The 12,262-nt window shown below is 37.4% G+C and overlaps 1 protein-coding gene across 1 annotated transcript; it reads right to left on the reverse strand.

Moving 5' to 3' along the window:
• Positions 1 to 5,807: 5,807 nt before the first annotated feature.
• LOC136033445 (alpha-mannosidase 2-like) lies at positions 5,808 to 10,508 on the reverse strand. The gene is made up of 2 exons (XM_065714195.1): positions 10,320 to 10,508; positions 5,808 to 9,011 (listed from the first exon to the last, which is right to left on the reverse strand). The coding sequence occupies exons 1-2, from the start codon at positions 10,506 to 10,508 to the stop codon at positions 5,808 to 5,810; spliced, it is 3,393 nt and encodes a 1,130-aa protein (XP_065570267.1).
• Between the last annotated feature and the right edge of the window lie 1,754 nt (positions 10,509 to 12,262).

Raw genomic sequence — 12,262 nt, forward strand, 5'->3', positions numbered from 1 at the left:
ACCCCTTGCTTTTTGTTTCCTTTAAGGTTCGTACTTCCTGTGAAAGACGGGATTTTGTGACAAGTAAATTAGACGATTACGAACAAGAATCATTACTTGATAGTCTTGTGTTTCACGGTGTTAGACAGCTAACTGGAGAAGTACCGAGAAATCACAAGAGCAACGTGAAAACAGGGTTGCGGCTCAAAAAGAAATTACCGATAAAAATCATGCCGAGAAATGACAAGAACAACGTGAAAACAGGCTTGCAAAATAGGCGTACCAATAATAGTGTTACGAAATATTAACCCACCAAAACTATGCAATGGCACGCGACTTGCCGTAAGAAAAACAACAATGGAATCGAATGGTTTTTAATTGTAAGGAATTTATTGATATTTCTAAAAATATTTATTCATCAGAGCTGACTCTTGAACCTAGTCGTGGCCCAGGCCTAGAAGATCATTCCTTAGATTTAAATATTAATATTTCTGATAATAATCAATTAGGTCTTAAAACGTATAATAAAACGGATGATTTTGAAGTTATTAATTTCCGGTTCCTTGAAAGTAATATACACTCAAGTATCACATATTCAGCAATTTACTCACGATTACTTAGATATGCAAGGATTTGTAGTAGTTTTATTGATTTTAAAAATAGATGTAAAATTTTAAGCCAAAAATTGATTTTGCGAGGTTTTTCTGCAAATGAATTAACTTGGCAATTTAAAAAAAAATAGTTTTTAATATAATGAACTTTTAAGTAAATACCGAAAGAATTATCTTGAAATACTTCGTGAATTTTTTGGATGATTTGCTTTCCTTGTTATTAAGAAGTGCATGTCCCTGACCTGTGACAGTAGATTTTCGATGGATTTTGCATATGTTGTTTTTTCAGAAGTTCTTAATTTGCATTCTTTTCTTTGCATTTTATTAAGGTCACATTTGTATTTTTTTAGAAGATTCTATATTAGTATAAAATGGTAACAAATGTTCAGTTTTAATGTACATGTTGGATAGGTATGATCATGCAGGTTAACATAATTACCTGAGGGCCAAAACCAAGGTAGGATAAGCAAGTTCTGGAGTTTCTTAGTTGTTTTACATTGGTTTTTTAATAGGTATATATTTAGGGGGTGATCCCTAGCACGGGGATACCGTAGGGAATCTACGGTAGGCACGCCACTTGCCGGGATAGGGAATTAAAAGTGCTGAAACCCTCCAGGAAAGTGTGTATTCTCCTAATGAGCCCTTGATCTGGTGAAAAATCCCAAGAAGCAGCAGTCCATGTCCCCTCTCTATTTATGCTCACCAGCAGTACTTGTATGCATTAGGGGGAGGGGGAAAGAGGTTTATTTTGGCTTATACCCAATGAAATCCAAACTTTTCCCCGATTTCTTAGCACTTCTTATTACAAATAAAAATATTTTTTATTATTGCCTCCTCCTCAAGAAGAAAAATCCAATGCTAGTGGCTGTCCTGAAGCATCTAGGAGTGAAATACACAGAAGACAAATACTAATGGGATTTCATGCATGACAAAAAGCTTTCAATCTCAAATTTTTTCTGCTGCCAAAAATGGCATCGTAGAGGATATTTCTCTGAAGAGTAAAATCTCTGAATTGTTTTAAATTTTGTGATTTCTTGAAAGTAAATCTTGGAATATTATTCAACTCTCAAGCAAAATTCTGCCGTAAGCTCCTCTTCTGCAAATATTTGTTCAAAACACTTCATTTAATGCTTCCTAGAAAGTTCCCATTTCTATTAAATATTTTCTTGTGATCCTTTCCCACCCATTCCAGCATGTACAACTTTTTTTTGACCCTAGATGGATTGATAAAAAGTCTAAATTTTGGCAGCCTATCATGCTTCACTGGAAAAACTTGATCTTAACACATAAAAAATTCTTTGTTTATTGCCTAAAAATTTATTAAACCACATACCTGCATATTATTATTCTAACATTGTTTTGTATTTATGTTTGAATTTAAAGTTTTGAACTCACAATCATTCAACCTATTCTATAATTCAATGATAAAATCTACTACTTTAACTGGCAAAACCATAACAGCTTAGGACGAAGAAAAACAAAATCACACGAATCTTACAACTATGTCGATAGCTATTATCTTGTCGTTTCAAACTGGCTAGGTGTAGTGCTGTGAAAATGTACAACTGTAAAACAATATATAAAGGAATAATCTAAAATTTACCAAGACGTGTTAAGAACAGCTGCAATACATATTAGTCTCATCGGCTGTCGTTCTAATGATAGCCAATTTTTTTAGTTAGTTTCAGGCAATTTCCCAAAAATTTAGTCTTACTCATTTCTTGTAGAAAAATGATAAATGCATGGTTAACGTTGACAATACCAATTTTATTTTTTTTTATAAATTTTTCAAGTTCGGTTTGTTATGGTAAAGTTACAAGGTCAGGTACCAAAATTTACTCAAGGTGCCTAAGTTGCCTCATGAATTTGAGTATTTAGTCCCAGCTTATAATACTGATCTGAGTTGAAGTTTGACAATGTTATTCCCCCCCCAAAAAAAATGAACGGACTGTAAACAAAGTACCGTTTTGAAATGTCAATAATGTTACCTTTTCAGAATAAACCTGAACGAAAAATGCTTTTAAATTATTGCTTTAGTGGCTAAGTATCAGGAAGGATCAAAATTATGAGAATATCATTAATTTTAAAGACTTAAAACATAGTATTTAAACTAGAGCTTAAACACGATATACGTTGCATGGGCAACGTGAGGTGTTGCGGCAACCTTTGCTCGGCTTCGCCGAGTAAAGTGTTGCGAGAGCAACACTTTGGTTTTGTTTCCTCGCTGCGACTAAACGCTGAAGTTGTTAATCTGTAAGGATGCTAAAATACATACTAGGTACACCAACTCGCAAAAGTTGCAAACTCCTCATTGCTAAAGATGATTGTAGCCTTACAGCCGATTATTACTTACAAGTCTCCTACATGTCTTACCACTGGAACCAAATTGGTCTTACCATCAAATACAACGGAAACAAAAAATAGGTACACCAACTAGTAAGAGTTGCGAACCCCTCATTGCCGAGGATGATTATGAGCTAACAGCCGACTTTTGCCTACAACTCCCCTATATGTCTCACAATTGGTATCGGCCTATTTTTGGTTTTCAGTGTGTACCTTACTACTGAAGTTGTCAACCCCTTTAAACTTTCAAACTGGTATATCTCATGAAGGAATTTTTGTACAAAAAAATGGATGACATATACTTTGATCAGCTCATCAAAAGCTATCGACTGCCGTCGAAAAAAAAATCTATCTGTCTTAGTTCAAAAGTTGACTTTTTTGCCGTAGGCCAACTTTCTAACGTCATCACTTAGAAAGGAGCAAAGGATAAACTCTAATTTCTTTAGCAATGAGAGAACTTTTAAAGTTTAAGAGGCACATCTGATACCATTTCTCTACCGCAATCCCAAGTGCGAAAAACCGAATGATAAACTCAGCTGAAATCACGAACAGAAATGGGTAGAAACAATAGATGGCAGCACTTTCGGACCCGTGGGAAAATGCCGCTTTTTTGCTTCTCTAAATTTTTCTATTTATCACTCAAAGGAGATATATTGGCTGTGGGGCAGGGTAAGTGTCGCATATATTTAACACTTATAGATTTTAGTCCATCTTCAATTTGAAACTGGTGCCTGCCTGCTTGCCTGCTAGAACGGAGCTTTCCACTCGAAAGCAAAAACATGGTTTGATGAAACGAAAGCTTGGCTGCATAACTTCAGATAGTCCTCTCTGACATGGGCTATACAACTCCTCTTCACTTCACACACTATAGGCTCTGGCTCAAGGACAAGCAAAAACCATCCTTTTTGGCCCCAGGCAAGAGTTCTACGAAGCTCTCCAAAATGTAAAGTCATATTCATCAATCCGGCCTAAGGTCCACACTTTCCGTAAAAACCGCAGAGGTTAGACCCTTACCACTTTCTAGGAATAAGCTGAAATCGGGGTGCTAGGAACAAAAAAAAAAAAAAAACACGACAAAACCAAAGTGTTGCCCTCGCACCACAATTAAATGTTCAAAATTGATGAGCACCCCACCTTGTAACTTAAGCACCATAACAAAACAGTGCAACCATTATCTGTAATATCAATCTTGCACAGTGTATCGAAGAAGAAGCCTTAACATTAGAATAGACTTTTTTTTTAATAAAGAAAAAGGAAATATTATCTGTGTATTTCGTACCAGCTAGACACATTTACTACTAAACATACCTTCGCGTTTAATATTATACTCTCCCCTTAGAGCAGCTCAATAGAATTTCCCGGAAACACAGCTGCACTGACAATAAAAAGTATACAATTCCTACAGCTTGAAAACTGGATTAATCACTTTTTTAAAAGAAATGTATAAAGCTCCATTGGCTTCAAGGAGATCGTAAAACTCTTTCGAAGTTCCTTCCCTGAATGTAAAAGAGTGAGTGAGGTCTGTTCAACTGAGTCATCAAAGAATTCAGGGAAAAGGTCCATGACACTAAATTTTCCTCCTGTCGTTCCACATTTAGCTCCTAAAGGTTTAAAGCAACAGTCAAAACCAAATCTATGAACTCTGAGTGCTACGTGCTCAGAAGTTTCTATTATTTCCTTTTCTTCTGAGTTTCTTTGGGTAGTAGACGTTCGGAGATGAACAAGATGTATATCACAAGCTACGTCACTCTGCGAAGTTGCCAATTCTGTTTTCATCAGACTAATGGCATGTTCAGCAGTCGTTCTTGTCAAAACATCTTTATGAAACTTCTTTATGAGTGGATAGAAGAGGGAATGTGCCATTAAATCGGAGGCAATTGATGGGTAGCTATCCATGCCCACTGTGGAAGAGGTCACTCTTGTGTCGAACTACGTTGCATTTGAGCCCAAGGATACCTGTAGACGTTGGGACTCCTCCGAGAAGAAATACACGGAAATCGAAAGACCCGCAGTGATCAAAGAGTACAACAAGTACATGGGTGGTGTGGACTAGGTTGATATGTTTATTGAGTTCTATCCCTCCAACCTGAAGGCAACACAGTGGTATATGCACATATTCTACTACGTTCTTGACAGTGCAGTAGCCAATACCTGGCTAATTTATCGTCGTCACTGCTGGCAGTCCAACGCTTCCTCTACTGCTGGTAGTCCAATGTCCCTCTAATGAAGTTCAAAACCATCATTGCATGCTCTCTCGGATACTCCGACACACCCCGAAGGAGCCCTGGTAGACCATTATCTCTGGAAGCCGAAGGTAATCCTCCACGAAAAATACGTACACAGCCTAACCCCCTCCCCCCTACAGACGGGTATCATGACGTGTTCAACCATTTCCCTGAGTTCAGAAAGGATCAAAAACGCTACCGACTTTGTCAGAGGAATACAAAAATACTGTGTAGCAAGCACCATTGAATTGCACTGTGCCTTGTTCCCGAGACTAATTGTTTTCTCTCCTACCACAGGAGGTGAACTCTTTTTTACTTTTGTTGTAGTTACTAGTTTTGTCTGATACAAAAATATATGGCATTATTTGAAAAAAATACTCCACTAAGGACGGATGTCCTTTTAAAAGGACATGACGGATCTCGAACCCTTAACCAGATACCGAAAATATGACTACATATTCGAGTTCAGTGATTTTTTTTTCATTTAGAAACATCCTTCAAATATTTTTTTTCCTATCGATTTCATAATTCAGTACTTAAAAGGTTAATATTATACTTTCCCCTTAGAGCAGCTCAACAGAATTTCCCGGAAACAGAGCTGCATTGACAATAAAAAGTATACAATTCCTACAGCTTGAAAACTGGATAATCACTTTTTTAATAGAAATGTATAAAGCTCCATTGGCTTCAAGTAGGTCGTAAAACTCTTTCGAAGTTCCTTCCTAGAATGTAAAAGAGTGAGTGAGGTCTGTTCAACTGAGTCATACAGGTATTCAGGGAAAAGGTCCATGACACTAAATTTTCCTCCTGTCGTTCGACATTTAGCTCCTAAAGGTTTAAAGCAACAGTCAAAACCAAGTCTATGAACTGTGAGTGCTAGGTGCTCAGAAGGTTCTATTATTTCCCTTTCTTCAGAGTTTCTTTGGGTAGTAGACGTTCGGAGGTGAACAAGGTGTATATCACAAGCTAGGTCACTCTGCGAAGGTGCCAATTCCGTTTTCATCAGACTAATGGCATCTTCAGCAGTCGTTCTCGTCAAAACATCTTCGTGAAACATCTTTATTAGTGGATAGAAGAGGGAATGTGCCATTAAATGGGAGGCAATTGATGAGTAGCTATCCATGCCCTCTGTGGAAGATGAGTGACAGTCTTTTTTTCTTTTTTCAAAAAGTAATAGAAATTTTAAAGGCGTGAATTTGATTTTGTCAGTGACGCCTTGGCCAAGACCTCTCCGGTCATCTTGTCCTAGCCGTCGATCAAGCATTACCTCATGCTTTCCTGACGCTTGGCTTGAAACACCAAGGGGTTGTCCTGAGACTAAGGTTAAGCAGCTCTGACCATCCTCAATAAACGCCAATGCGGGCATTGGAAAAAAGTTAGCTTGCAGAGGAAGCTTAGTCTGACGTACGCGACGGATCATCTGAAACCCATTGAGATCACTAAAAAATACGTTATAGTTTTCTATATGTGTTGAAAACCTCATTGCTAGTTCATAGTTGTATCGCTGAGTTATATCGACATAATTAACGACACCCAAGCCAATACCATCAGAACCTGGAGAGTCAACAACTCTTACTTCATGAAGACCATCTTCAAATTGAACATGAACTGATGACATGATTGGACCCTCAACAATCCGAATAGATGGATTTCTTAATTTAACATTAATTGCTGGTCCGTCTGGAAAAAATAGATACGCTCTGCTAGTTGGAGAGCTTTTTCTGACTCCGTATTGAACAAAATTAAGCTCCACTGGATGCTCTACTTCGTCATCTAACACTTTGATGGATTTTAAAAGTCCATTTTCGCCAAACGTTGCAGAAATATAGCGGTTTTTCAATCGAAACGGCTCTGTTGTATCTACCACCACAACATCAGAAAACGGATTGACTGAGAAAGGAATAGCATCCGTGCCAAAAACTTTTATCTTGGCAACAGAACAAAATTTGGCATCCTGTTCTTCGTTATCGTCAAGTGACAAAAGAAAATAGGTTGTTAGCCCTAGTCCTCGAACTTCGATGAGAAAAGACAATTCAAAGGCAGAATTAGAAATTTCTGCACCGTCGAAAAATTGAGGATTTATTTGAAAAGGCACAGGTTTTCTATTCCGGTCAAGTACCTTAACGTTCGAAGATGAAACTAAAATATGTACAACCTCTTCTCGACTTCTAGGTAATGAGTTGAAAAATATCACTCGAACTAGTTCGCTAGGCCCGTCAAAGCTTACAATTTTTCTCTGTGGGCCGTTGTTAAGAAACTTGTTTATATCATCAACCACAAAGTGAACTTTTTGGATGTTGGGACTATACTGAACTTGATCATTACAAAGAAGAAAGTCGCTAGTTTGACTGATCACTGACTTAACATTCAATATTGACTGAAACAGCTTATTCCCATAATCATTGACAACATGATCTCTGGCAGTGCCAGTGATGCCATCATGATGTTGAAATAATGAAAGATTTCGACGCGCACTTGTTAATCTTTCCGTTAATTCAGTGGTCCAACTAGGCTTGCTAAAGCCTATTGATTCCACATGCGACCACATCATCGAAAAAAGTATATCCGCGGATCTCAAATAATGCTCCAAATAACGGTCAAGATTCTTATAAAAAGGTCTAGAGGTGTAATAGCCACTCCAGTAATGGTCACGTTCGTCAGCGTATGTAAAGAAGTCCCCCGCAAATGATGGAAAGAATTGACTAGCATCTGACATTCCTATTGGTGACAACCGAGCCGATTCTTGGTGAACCTCTTCAAAGTAATCAGCCAGGGTGCCAAATTGGGCCTGTACATGCCAATCTTCTTGAGCGTTCATGTATTCAAAAAGCTTTTTGTAATTCTTGAATTGAGCGTCCCATTCACCTTCTGTATTATACCTAAAATCATCCCCAAGGGGCACCAGAAGAGCATTTGTCTTAAAGAAGGTTGACTTCTTGCGATATTGGTCTAGTAAAAGATAAGCCCTTTGTTCAATGTTTTCAGGAGTAATAAGAATGGGAGGAACTCGCCAGGGACAAGACAAACCAGAACCTGTTAAACGGCGGAAGTCAAATTGGCAGCAGACCTTGGGATCAGGACCACATGTATGGGGAACGTCATAGCTGTAGAAGGGCATTAAATGAGCTAGTATATCCGTCGAGTCTTTAGGATCCCAAGTTTGTCTCCATCTAAATTCCAATGTCTTGTTCCACGCAAAAGCTTTTTTAACTTCATAATGACCTCTTTGGATAACCATTTGCTCTAGGCCCATTCGCTGCAGTAAGTAGGCCATTGTTGGTGACAGTCCAAATGGATCAATTGCCCAGCCATTCTTTGGCTTTATATTTAAATTGTTTGTGAGCCACTCATGACCAGCGGCCATTTGTTCGATAATAGCATAATAGTGAGAATTTGCTTCATCATTCATCACCCAGCCACCAGTTACAATTTCTAACTGACCATTATTCACCAATCTAATAATTTCAGCCTTTGTTTCATCCGAACTTTCATTCCAAAAAAGATACAAATAAGAAATTTCAGCCCATATAAATTTCCTCCCTTTATCTTCGCCTAGTTTATTGATCATGTTATTGAATATATGTCGGGTTTGACCCTGATAGTATTGTTCGTAAGTTTTGATCCAGCCCGGATCGTTATGAGAATGCGGCACAACAAAAACTTTTAGCTTATTGCCTCTATCCCATCTTGACCGAAAATCGTCGTAAGTTATATCCCAGCCTTGCTTCCACGCACCGCCATCTCGGTTTTCAAATCGGATTTTGCTATAGACGTCTTTCATTTGCAAATCAGTTTTCTTTTTTTCTATTCGGTTCAAAGGACAGTCATTCTCAGTAATTTTACCAATGGCCCTCTGATAGAGAGAGAGAGAGAGAGAGAGAGAGAGAGAGAGAGAAAGAGATCAGTATATTTAAAAACTATCGTAGCATAGAGCTAAATTCAGTTTTTTCACAAAAATCATACATTTAAACAAAAATCACACACTACAACTCAGCATTAAAAACTGATGTGAAAAAAGACACAAATGAGTTTGTGTATCGATTGGTTCGTACTTTAGGGGGTACAAGTTTATTTCGTAATCGAGTTCGGCTATTGGGAGGGGCTGGTTCGGGTAATAAAGATCGGTGGCTCTTATTGGCTAGGATGAATTTTCCAAATTGGTGAATAAGGTGTTCCAGCCGGACTTTAAATGGAGATAAATTTAATTTAGCGAGGGCTTGATCGTAGGGTATGCCACGGTCTCGGAGTATAATCCTTGTTGCTCTTTTCTGGACGCACTCTATGTCGCGCAATAGGTACGCTGTGCGGATAGCAGATGGACCCCACACCGGGCATGCGTACTCGAGCAAAGGGCGAACATAACACGTGTAGGCATGGAGAAGGCTTTTAGTATCATACCCAAAACGCCTCATTTTGGTAGGTGTCTGAAGGCTTGCATTAGCCTTGTGGCGGCTAAATTAATATGGGCACTGAAACTACAGTCACTAGTGAAAGTTACTCCTAAGATTTTTATTTCGTTCACAATCGGGAAAGGGACTAGAGGCATATCTATATTCCGCTTCAGAGGGTTGAAACGAATTATCTTCGACTTGGCTACGTTAATGGTAAGATTATGACTTGAGCAATCGGTCTTTAGCTGATCAAATAACTGGTGTGAAAACTGCTTTGTTATGATTGTGTTTTCGACCAGGTAAGCGAGCACTATGGACAGATCATCTACAAACTTGTAACGGTCGTCGTGATGGTTAAGCAGGGAATTAATTACAGCCAGGAAATTTATTCCAGCTAATTTCGTGCCTTGTGGGGCCCCGCAAGAAGTATCTGACCATAATTAATCCGAATCGTTTTTTTGGAGTGCAAAGACTTTTTGTTTTCGGCCAGTTAAGAAGTCATGTACAAGGCCAAGGGTGAATCGTTTGGCCGCCATTTCCTGGAGATTCATGCCTGCAGTCCGGTGGCGGATTAGGTCAAAGGCTTTTCGGAAATCCACTGCGCAAATGTCGACGAAACAGCTACCTTTTTCAAGCCATTGGAGGACGCAGTCAAACATCCGTACTAGGTAGATTGTAGTACTACACTTGGGGAGTCCACCGTACTGGAATTTATCAATACGCCCATGAATTTGTTTCAGAAGAAACTTGAGTATAAAGGCCTCAGTTACTTTTGCCAAACAAGGTGTAAGTGAGATCGGGCGGAGATCGTCGCATGCACTAGGGGCGCGCTTTTTTCGAATAATTCTAATATAGGCCCTTTTCCACTGTGACAGGAAAAAGCCAGAAGCAAAACACTCGTTAATGATGCTGGACAGTGGTAATGCTATGAAGGCTGCATATTCACGTAGCATATTCATGATAGAATTTGCTTGGTAGCGTAGCCACATTTTTTAATGTACTTATTTCACTGGATTCTGAAAGTCCCTCAAATTCGTCCTGAATTTCAAGAATTGCAATTTTATTTCTTTGAATACCTTCTTCTGACATAGAGAGTCGTTTATCTTTATCGTAGACTAAATCAACATCAATGGGTTCTGATGGTTTTCTTGATAAGCCGTCAAATAAATACCAATATGTGAGAGTAAGAAGAAAACAGCTAATGATCACAGAATACAGTATAATATTTGGTTTTATTCTGAGCATTTTCAATTTTAATATTAAAAGAACAAATTTTCTATGAGCCAATGTAGTAAAGTTGTCTAAATTCCTTATAACGTATAAAGATTTCGGCTATTGAATTTTTACTGTGGTTTGAGCACTGAGGACGACTTGGCGAAGGTCCTAGTCGAAATATTTGCTGGTTTTCCATATTTTGCTATTGGCTGATTAAATCCTCGTTTTTCACCTATTCGGTTTTTCTCTTTTCATTTATTGTTTCCTTTCTTTGTTTTCATACGTCATGCATAGCCAGTATGGTCTCAGAACATATTTATGTCAAGCTTACGGGGAGCATTAGACCAATATTGTTTCAGATTTTTTAAATTGTGTTAAAAAACACAGTTGCAAGACAAAGGATACTTATTCAATATAATTGGTAAATATATATATATATATATATATTGCTAATCGACCATTCCCTGTCCCGGTGTCCCGGTCGTCATTTACATCCCCCTGTTTCCCCCGGTGTCCCTGTTGTAGTTGTGTCCCTGTGTCCCGGTCGTCATTTATATTCCCTGTGTCCCGGTCGTCATTTGTATCCCGGTGTCCCGGTCTGTATATACATTCGTTTTTTAGTTTTGTTTTTCTCCTTTATTTTTTTCCTTTTTTTTTCTTTTTTAGCTTATTTAGATTTTTAGATTTTTTAGTTTTTTTATTAGTTTTTAGTTTTTTTTTCTTTTTAGTTTTTTTGTCCCGGTCGTCATTTATATCCCCCTGTTTCTCCCAGTGTCCCCGTTGTAGTTGTGTCCCTGTGTCCCGGTCGCCATTTATATTCCCTGTGTCCCGGTCGTCATTTGTATCCCGGTGTACCGGTCTGTATATACATTCGTTTTTTAGTTTTGTTTTTCTCCTTTATTTTTTTCCTTTTTTTTTCTTTTTTAGTTTATTTAGATTTTTAGATTTTTTAGTTTTTTTATTAGTTTTTAGTTTTTTTTTCTTTTTAGTTTTTTTGTAGTTTTTACCTTCTTTTTAGTTTTGTTAATTTTTTTTTTTACTTATGTCCTGGTCGTCATTTATACTCCCTGTTTCCCGGTGCTTTGTTGATTGCTAATCGAACATTCCTTTTGTCCTGGTCGCTTTCTCTTTGAGTGTCGTCATTTATTTTTTTCTTTTTTAGTTCTTTTAGTTTTTACCTTTTTTAGTTTTTTTTAGTTTTTTAGATGAAAATTTTTTTTAGTTTTTTCCTTTTTTTCTTTTTAGTTTTTTATTGGTTTTTACCTTTATGTTAGCTTATTTTTCAGTTTTTTCCTTTTTTTTAGTTTTTTTTTATTTTTTATTTTTTTTAGTTTTTTACCTTTTTTTAGTTTTTTTAGTTTTTTTAGTTTTTTTAGTTTTTTAGCTTTTTTACTTTTTTTTCAGTTTTGCTTATTTTTCAGTTTTTTCCTTTTTTTTAGTTTTTTTTAGTTTTTAGTTTTTTTAGTTTTTTACCTTTTTCTAGTTTTTTTAGTTTTTT

This window comes from Artemia franciscana, chromosome 12, assembly GCF_032884065.1.
Source record: "Artemia franciscana chromosome 12, ASM3288406v1, whole genome shotgun sequence".
In the NCBI taxonomy this organism is placed as follows: domain Eukaryota; kingdom Metazoa; phylum Arthropoda; class Branchiopoda; order Anostraca; family Artemiidae; genus Artemia; species Artemia franciscana.

Bases quoted from the DNA above. Each gene is read 5' to 3' on its own strand.
- LOC136033445 (XM_065714195.1), bottom strand. From the start codon at position 10,508: ATGAATATGCTACGTGAATATGCAGCCTTCATAGCATTACCACTGTCC. The intron at 9,012-10,319 runs GTAACTGAGGCC...TCTCTCTATCAG, and splicing joins TTACACCTTGTTTGGCAAAA to AGGGCCATTGGTAAAATTAC.